At 44.5% G+C, this 9,804-nt stretch overlaps 1 protein-coding gene across 1 annotated transcript; it reads right to left on the bottom strand.

Annotated features, from left to right (window-relative positions):
• Positions 1–232: 232 nt before the first annotated feature.
• On the bottom strand, positions 233–7,925 carry LOC118416681 (serine/arginine repetitive matrix protein 1-like). The gene is made up of 2 exons (XM_035821861.1): positions 7,358–7,925; positions 233–3,299 (listed from the first exon to the last, which is right to left on the bottom strand). The coding sequence occupies exons 1-2, from the start codon at positions 7,886–7,888 to the stop codon at positions 570–572; spliced, it is 3,261 nt and encodes a 1,086-aa protein (XP_035677754.1). The 5' UTR covers positions 7,889–7,925; the 3' UTR covers positions 233–569.
• Between the last annotated feature and the right edge of the window lie 1,879 nt (positions 7,926–9,804).

Below are 9,804 nucleotides of genomic sequence, written 5' to 3'. Positions count from 1 at the left end.
ACGTATTTACCAAGTTCAAAGAATAGTGAGATTACGATCAGGGATGATAATGTAATGGGGAGTTGATTGAAGAAATTGTTCAAATATCTCAAACTAATCTTTGAAATTGAAATCCAGGTATACTTATGTAGCGACTAGATTTGTTTCTTTCTTTCTTTCTTTGGAATCTGTTGTGAAGCGCCCTAGTTTCTCTGTCAGAACTAAGCTAAGAAATAAGGCACAAATTTGCACGTGTTATTGCGTTAATTTATTCGCAAATATTGACACTGTAAGGCACTTGAAGTATTAATGAAAAATGCTCTGAAGTATCCTGAAACTGTGTTGTAGTAACGACGTCATATGTAACGTTACATTGTACAAACGTAATAATTCAAACAGTTGCGTACGGATGAGCAGTACCAGTGAGTAGTACTACGTAAACTGCTTACTAGTATTGAGTGACCAGGGTGTGTGTGAATTTAATTGTTTGTTTGTATTAAATGCCCTGTAACCTTCTAGATGTGACACTAGTTTCACACTGATTCTTGTAGTGTTGTATAAATCATTGTATAGAAACATGATGAGAAACGTTATATTAAGGTGCTTCCTTCGCTAGAATCTGACGTCAAAGACACAGAATCTGACCGCTGTAGCGCGTTCGACGTGTGTAGATAGTCCAGGAAATCCTGCAAATTCTTAGCGTTCGAGCACTGAGCTGAAGGTGAAACAACGGGGCCTGCTCCCGTCTCCTCCGGGGACACATAAAATGTCGGGCGGGGAATCCTAGAGGGAGGCCACGGTACCGGGTCTTGTCTAGGCGACACATCCCTGGGAAGTTTGTGGTCTGACGGGACGGGCGTACACGGGCGTAGCCCCGATCGTTTCAAGTCTGGCGAGGCGTCGTCAGAGGAAGAACTGTACGCTTCCTCTGTCTCGTCATTTTGTTTAAAGTTTGCCTCCCTATATGTGTTACTGTGATGTTGTGTGCTGGTGTTGATGTTGTTTGCTGTTGTTGTTTGTTGGTGTATGTTTTTGTTGTTGTTTACTGTAGACGGACTAAGACGTCGTAACACAGCAGGTGATGGAGATTTCGTCCTCCCGACTTCTCTCAAGAAGTCTTCGTAAACTTCGCGATCAACTTCAGTGCGATCTCGTCCAACCATGGCGTACGAGTCTGACACGCGGCGATCAAGAGACCTTGTTCGGTTGTCTGAGTTGTGTTGAAATGTAGGATAGAACGTTTTGCTTTGTTTAGCGGATTCTGACGAGCTGTGATTGACAACTGTCGGTCTCGTTGACATAGAAACGAATCTTTCTTGTCTCTTGTCTACGAAAACCTCGTCAATGAGAGGCAACGACTTAGATCTGTCTATGGCGGAGAAGCCATTTTCTCGTCGGTGATTTGGAGTTCTGTCCGATGACTCACTTTGTGCCCGCCTTTCCTTGATAGTAAAACTGTTGGCGCGTTCCAAAGGGATGCGACCACTGGCCTTGCTGGTTCCGTTTTCCTCTACTGATGTTTTCTTCCTGATATCCGGAGAAGAGGCATGTCTAGCTGGTGTCTTCTTCTCTTTAACATCTTTTCCGTTTGGGAATTGCTCTTCTGCACGCACTTGTCGAGGTGGGGAACCTTCTAACTTTGCCACTGCCGACCGGGGCCGTGGTCTCGTCTCAGGGTTGTCCCTGTTCCGAAAGGGGACGAAATTTTCTGTGTTACTTCTTGAACTTCGTGAAGTTCTTTCCCTGTTGGTACTGTTCGGAAAACTAGTAGACGTGTTTCTCTCGTCTGGCCTTTCTTTCCTGATATCTAAGGAATGATTATCCTTGAAGTTTTCCTTTGAGTTTCTTCCGGTTAAGTTTTTCCCCTTTTCAAGTGGGTTTAGAGGTGGGAAGGTTGGAGCTTCAAACTTTGCCATTGCGGAACGCGGACGTGGTCTCGGGTGCTCGTGTCCATTTCTGTCCGGAGATTCATTAATGTTTCTAGTCCTTCCCACTACGTTACCTCTAGGACTTGTTGAAACTCGCTCTTTGCTGTTTCTGTTACGAAAACTAGTGGCTCTGTCCATCTCCTTTGACGTTTCTTTCTTAATATCTAAAGGATTATATGTATTTTCCTTTGGGCTTCTTTCATTTATAGGTCGCTCTTTTTCACGTGGGTTTTGAGGCGTGGACCTGGAGCCATCAAACTTTGCCATTGCTGAACGCGGTCGTGGTCTCGGTCCTTCAGGTCCATTTTTGTCCGGAGAGATTCTGGTCATTCCTGTGTTCCATCGAGGACTCACAGGAGTCCGGTCCGGTCCTAACTTTCCCATGGCCGAACGCGGACGTGGCCTTGGTTGCTCTGAATCATTTTTGTCCAAAGAGGAGTTTAAGTTCTTTCCTCCCCACGTGTTACCCCTAGGACTCAGAGAAATCTGGTCTGTACTACTGCTGCAAGTAAAGGTGCCCCTTCTAGCGTGTAGTCTGCCGTCAGCTGACTTTGGTCTCTGTCTCGTCACGTTTTCAGACACAGTCGGCAACCCAGAAGGCAGTGATTTCCTCCTGGTTTTGGGACGAGACAGTCTTTCCCAGAACGACTCTAAACTCTCCTCTTCGTTCGAGTGTTTGGGACAGACGGAGCAACCAAGCGAACCCCTTCGAGGCGATGAAACGTGTTGATGTTGGTGTCTTTCCGATTGTATGAACGGGGACTCGAAGTGTGTTCCTTGAGAACTTTTTGCCGCGATCACACGTGATAGAACGCGCTCTGATGGTGACTTGGTACTGTCTCTTCTTCCAGTGGTTCTCGGCTGTGTCTGAAACCCGTCCGACCAACGTCTAGTCGCCCTCGTTTTCTCGGTTGGTGTGTTCGGGCGCTGTCCGTGCGCAACGTCATCCAACGAGGACGACCTTCCGTGCACGGGGCAACTTTTTGGCGGCGCAACAATCTCCGTACTCTTGCAGAACACTTCGTCTCCAGGCTTCGCTTCCATATCGTTTGCTGGAATCGCCGCCATAACGTGTAACGTCGCGTCTTCGTCTCGCTTGGTCTTATTGGTTGGTAGCTCGACAGTATCAGCACACACGAGTTGGTAGTTCTTCGCTTCTAGGTTCACTGGCTCCGTGCGGTCACGTAACACCGTGTGCTTTCCATGAGAGTCGCGCACAACCATCATGACATTATTTCCGGTCACCTTGCTGGAGGAGACGTCATTTCCGGTCGCTCCATCAGAGGAAACCAGACTCGGAGTGGAAACAGAGCGCTGAGGATGTCTCCTTTGGAGAGGTGGAGTTTTCTGCGTTGTGTCGGAGTCTCTTTTGGATTCCGTACTTGGAGGGACCTGAATAGAATTAAAACAAATAGTAAACTCTAATTTTTCACAACATACAAAAAAAAATCAGATGTCCTACAACATATATGCATGTTACGTTATGTTAGACATCCAGGTAAACAATATTAAAAGACAACCAATTTCTACACCTAGATAAGATACAGAGTTCACTTCCGGTGGTTTCGAGTGACATTCATCACTCTTCTTCATCTGTGTCACTTGTCACTTGTTCTGTCAATTTATTCTGGTGATGCTTAAGTACTGAAGCTGAGTACTAGTGATGGACATCACTCGAAACGTCCGCTGTATCTTATTCAGCTGTAGAGATCGGTTTGTTTGTAAATATTGTTGTTACATGTAGTTATGTTTTCCACGTCTTTATTGACTACTATTTAGAGCATAAAGACATGGTACTATCATACCCAAACCATCAGCATTCTATCTCTCCCGGTAGCTAAAAGCACACCGAAAACGCCGTCAATAAAGTAAACCACAGGAGTGGATAAGTCGTCAAATTTTATGCTTTTGTCTGTAATCCCCAGAACAGTAGACACAATTTGGGGGCAAAAGGTCATTCGATAAAATCAATGCATGGATATGAAAAGGATAATACTACGATTAATATTTCCTAAATTTTTGATGACGCAGGAAACCGCAGATTTGATGCCTTCGAAGTTTGAACCACTCAGGTCCCCTTTGGGCGCGGTCACTTAGGTCGTGCGATCGTCGTACGATTTTGATGCCCTAGAACTTTCAGGCAAGCTGTGATGGAAACAAAATTTTGCGTATCAAGACAGTTGAACTTTGCAGAAGACGTACATGATTGTCCTCCAAAATGCCCGAAGTTAGCGATCGTACGACCTATGTGACCGCGCCCTTTCCACTAGACGGCGATCTCTGAACGACTATACAGCGACCACCGTAGGATTTGTGTGGCCCTTGATCTAATAACTGCAATATGATGCAAGTATGATGCAAAACGCACTAAAACACACAAAATATGAAAATATGTTCTTTTTGTATGAAATTCGTTGAGCGAGCTGTTAAATCGCTGGGCGCTGCGCGTTCGCAACGCGTTCACAGCTCATTCGCAGCGCGTTCAAAACGCGTTCGCAGCGTGGTCGCAGTGCGGTCGCAGCCTTTAGTGGAAAGGGGGTTTCAGAACTCGGAAACAATTGAGAACTCGAGCGGTAAGAAAATGGAATTTAAGAGGGGCAACCTGACATTTATTACCCCAGAGCCGAGAAAGAGTTATGGTACCTAGACGTAAATCAATACCCTGTCGATAAACGAACAGTGAGCTCCACAAAAGGGTTTGTTTGAAGTTCTGTACTTCGCAGATAACATTCAATAACTTCGCAGTTTGAACTTTTCACTCCGCGACTGTGAAAGAAGGGGTCGAGGACGAGTGTTGACTAGTTAAGGGGTTAAACTAACACTACGAGATAGCGATCATATCCAGCACACCACATGTATGGGACTAAGGATTGGAGATATAAGAACATGGGAGGACAGTTGAAGGATTACGGTCTTGTACACTATTCACTTTGCTCACGTAGACCAACGTTATACAAGGGCTAATATCTGTATGCAATGTTGGAGCAAAATGAAGGTTATTCCATTGTACAACATGTGATTTGAGTTCTACATGAAACATTTGTCTTTCTCAAAACTCAGATTGGGGATAGAAGCTGGGAAGACAGTTGAAGGATTGGAGGTCTTGTACACTATTCACTTCGCTCACGTAGACCAACGTTATACAACTTGGCATGCAATGTTGGAACAAAATAAAGGCTATTCCAATGTACAACATGTGATTTGAGTTCTACATGAAATATTTGTCTTTCTCAAAACTCAGATTGGGGATGGAAGCTGGGACGACAGTTGAAGGATTGGAGGACTTGTACGCTATTCACTTTGCTCATGTAGACCTACGTTACACCAGGACTAATATCTGTATGCATGCAATGTTGGAGCAAAAAAAAGGGATATTCCAATGTTCAACATATCATTTGAGTTCTACATAAAACATTTGTCTCTATCAAAACTCAGATTGGGGGTAGACTCTGGGACGACAGTTGAAGGATACGAAGACTAGTATACTATTATCTTCCCTCGTGTTAGACGGTATATCATGGCCAATATATATGGGCATTGTCGGATCTAAAAAGATTCCTTATTCCGAGTAACATTATTCTATATTCCGTTCCACATGAGAAATTCCTCTCATTCGGAACTCAGAATGGGAAAAGAAGATGGGACGACATTTGAAGGATTCCAGGACTTGTACACTATTCAATTATCTCACGTACTCGTATACCAACGTTTCGCAAGATATGATATCTGTGTGCGGTGTTGGAAGCGAAAAAAAGCTGTTCCTGGGTATAACATTCTATTAGAGTTCCGCACGAAACATTTGTCTCTTTCAGAACTTAGATAGGGGATAGAAGTTGGGAAAGTTAAGGGATTTGAGGCCATGTATTCACTTTCTTCCTGTTTAACCATCGCCAATATCTGTGTGCAATGATTCTGGATCTAAAGAAATGCATCCTCCTAACGCCCGGTCCCCAACGGTACTCTGCTGTAGGAGAATGAAGAAATGTTGCTCATTCCAGATAAGATGCGGAAGAAATCACGTAAAGACAACCTTCTAGTCGTCTTTCTTTTACATTAGCTGACAGAATTGGCACAAGCAAAACATTAGTTCAATTCTAAGTAACGTTTCAAAATTTAGCTGGGCTATTCCGAAACACCTGTACTGGGATTCAAACCGAACGGTGTTTTGACATCCAGGTACTAGGTATATGTATATAGCCGGTGACCACCCTTCGGTGTAACACATCAGCTTCGTAGGCACGCGGCGCGGCAGTAGCTGGTTATATTACACTGAACGACCTGTCACACCTAACTTTTGGACATCTATCAGTAATGCTTTTTAAAACTATCCAAAGAAGACCCCCCTACTGTGCATGGTGATAACAAATTCCACTACATGATAGTTCTGGGAAAGTGCTAATTTTTGAACACATCAATCCTAGGTTGGTATCTCTGGTACTTGAAGGCACGACCATTCCTCGTTCTTTTTTGAGCTGGTATTAGGTATGCATGTGATTGGGGGTTTGGAGGCAGACAAGGTCTCGTTCCTCTATTACTCCTAGTCTGAAGTTTAGATCCACTGTGCCACAGTCAGGGACTGCCCAATGCATGGAATATTCCCAGGATGTTCTTCTATTATCTGGCATTGACCTAATTTGTCAAGGTCACGTTTCTTTTTCCCTTTTTAAGTAAGCCATGTCTCGAATGGAAAGTTAGCTCACATGTGGATGACGTCAAATCAATACCTGCTAGATCACTCCTTATGACGCCATTTTCCGCATATTCGGAGCACGCACAGGTCATTGACATGTGCCCCGGAAGGAGTACATAGTTCCCTCGATACCGAGTGTGCAATGTACAGCAAACATTATCAGATAACCTTTGTTGTTCACCTTGTACTGCCTAGTGGCACATATGTTAGTAAGTTTCCATGCAGTTTGCGTTTCATGAAGAGTATGGCTTCATAGAGAGTATAGTTTCTGTAGAGAGGGATTTCATGAGGCACCTCCTTGAACAAGGGAACCTCCATTTTTACGCCCCTACCGAAATATAGGTGCAGCCCCAATTGCAACAGAGATGCCCTTCCCATTATTGAACCGGGCTCTCCCAGTTACCGACTTATATTAACTCAGAGCTCAACTGTGAAGCTGCTACCAGTGGAGCTACTTTCTATTTATCTCTGTATTGTTTTACCGGGATGAACATTTCATTTCATTTTCATATATCATTTATCATCTAACAGGACCATCCTTTATCAGATACACAGTCCACGTGATTGTGTTTTTGAAAAAGGCATTCTGTCGTCATAAACTTTGAATACCAATCACTATAGAAAGTCACACAGTGTTACATACTCATACTGAACAACCAATCACTTTGGCTAGACCTAGTGTCTGGTATGCTTGTTAATTCTCCATCTATGGCACTACGTGTTGTCTAATGTATGTTCAGAGGAAAAATATGCTTATTACCTTTTTGTCACTGTAAGACAGTGGTATACTACTCAGCGGTCCTGTGGCGAACTTTTCCACACTCATCTCGGGCAAGTCGAACACTGGTTCGGACAGCCCAACCTCCGAACCCTTCCTCGCAACTTCCAACAGACACACAAGAAAGTTGTGCTCGTTTCTTCCCTCTACCAAGTCGTTTGTCTCGAAGAGAAGAGTCTCAGGGAACTGTAGACTGCGCCTACACCAATTGATGAAGAGGGACACGTTGTCTCTGGCCTGAAACGACCCCTGGGTAGCCCGTGGGGAGAAGTGAACACGGTACTCCGTCCCCCTCTCCACCTCCCACGTGTTGGCGTGGTGACACAACACCACCCCCGTGCTCAGGTACTCGATCAAGTCGTCGGGAGTCACGTTCAAGTTGTAGAGAGAGTTGAGCCAATCGGAGAGCCCGTTTCGGATGACTGACATGTACTCTTCCGTGGAGTTGAACCGTCGGATGGAGAGGGGGGAAGGGGACCCGTGGCCGCGGGGGGTACCTGGACGTGACGCCATGTTTGGATATCTACCTTCTATTGACGTCCAATGATCATAGCTGTTGGATAATGTAATAAAGCAAAAAAATTAGACTCATACAGCATATCAAAGATCTAGACTACAGAAAAACTTAGTTACGTTTTGAAAATGTGTAAATTTCGGAAAGAAGATTTTTTCGTCAAATAAAAGTTTTCTTCAGTGTTGGTAGTGGATATAGTCTCGGAATGGTAGGCTAGGGGAAAAGAGGGCAAGTGTTGTATTACAGTACTGGAAAAATTCATGCATGGTCTGAAAGACCACTGGCATTCTACAATTTCTTAGTCCTAGCGGTTATGGGGAAACAAGCGCCGTACAAAAAATGGGGACCGTTTGAGAGTGCATCGTAGTCTAACATGTAAGTAGACCAGCTTGTATTTTTTTTTTATATTATACGCCCGTCTTTGCCTGGATTCTAGACTCCGGTCCGATCTCAATGATATATTTCGATCACGGTTTATATATCAGGGTCTAATTGAAAGGGGGCCTGATGTAGAGTTTCCTTGGGGGCATGTTGGCCCTATAGCCGAGGAGTTGGACTGTATAGACCCTAGAAACAGTCTGGCATCCAGGCTGGCTTACAAGGCTGGACCTAATCTCCAAGCAGATGTTGAGGTGGAACAGGAGGATTGCAAGCTTTTATGACTGTATGGTCTCTCTTGTACCTCGCTGCCATGGGAGCTTGGCAGCCAGAAAACGTTCCAACCTCATGCCCCCAATATCTGCTTAGGGATTAGTTAGGACGGCTATAGTAGTTACAGTACCACACAAAACAAGCACTACTCAGCAAACACACTATAGCCGGCGTTACTGGCCCTAATCGACGTGTTTACGACCACAATAGAAATCACTTTACACCTTGTTGAGACAGCGGAATGGTTTCAAGCGTCACCAGCCAAACAGTGGATCATACTTGTGTCAATGTTGGTATCGAAGTCTCACGTTTCGTGAATAATATAAGGGCGCAATCACACACTATTAGGTTTTGAGATCGTCACACGATCGCTAAGTTCGGGCATTTTGGAGGACAATTATGTACGTCTCCTGTAAAGTTCAACTATCTTGGTACACAAAATGCTGTTTTGGACCCATGTCGGTCGTTGATTCTGTCGCAGCCTTCCTGAAAATTCAAAATCGTATGACGATCGCTCGACCTATGTGACCGGGCCCTAACTCCCCATTTCAACTAGAAGCAGCGACCGTTTATTAGCGACTAAAAATTACGTTTTGTTGCCTTCGAAATCATACATTTACATCTTGCATCATGTTCCACTTATGAAATGAAGGATCATACAAATCCATTCTTAGCTATCGCCGTGTAATAATTTAGAAAGGGGATCTAACACATGAAATGACTGTACCTGTTCGGTTGGTCCTGCTATAGTGACCAAATGTTTTGCCCCTTCGCAGTCGTCATTTCTACATTTGTAAAGTGCTAAGTTGGCTCAAGAGCAGCGGTGTGTGCAACAGGTGAACTTCAAACGGCGGGGTCTCAAACAAAAACATCACGAAGAGTCTATACACTTAACTCTTACCTGTAGTTATGCGGTCAATGGCACGGAAAACGTGGTGTGCGTTGTTGTGTAGTCCCGCTTTTTTGGTGTGAGGAGTTGGTCTTTGAGCAACTCCTGGCCTCGTCGTGGGAGGCACGGGCAAATAAGTACTATAAAACCCTTAGATTACCAGCGATAAGTTGACCGTAATTGGCCTCGAAGCTGCGTCCTAAGAAGAAATTGAAGACTGCGGCCCGCCTCTCGAAGAAAAGTGTGTACAGACTTGGGTCAACACAACGCCTTACCTTTACCGACTTGACAGCTGGGACGGTAAACAAGCATTGTGAGAGAAATCAGATTACATTTTGTGTCGCGCGGTTTGCTACGTCACTAGTGTGTAAACTG

This window comes from Branchiostoma floridae, chromosome 5 (genome assembly GCF_000003815.2).
Source record: "Branchiostoma floridae strain S238N-H82 chromosome 5, Bfl_VNyyK, whole genome shotgun sequence".
NCBI lineage: Eukaryota > Metazoa > Chordata > Leptocardii > Amphioxiformes > Branchiostomatidae > Branchiostoma > Branchiostoma floridae.
Note: the sequence above shows the minus strand (reverse complement) of the source record. Positions and strands in the feature narration are given on the sequence as shown.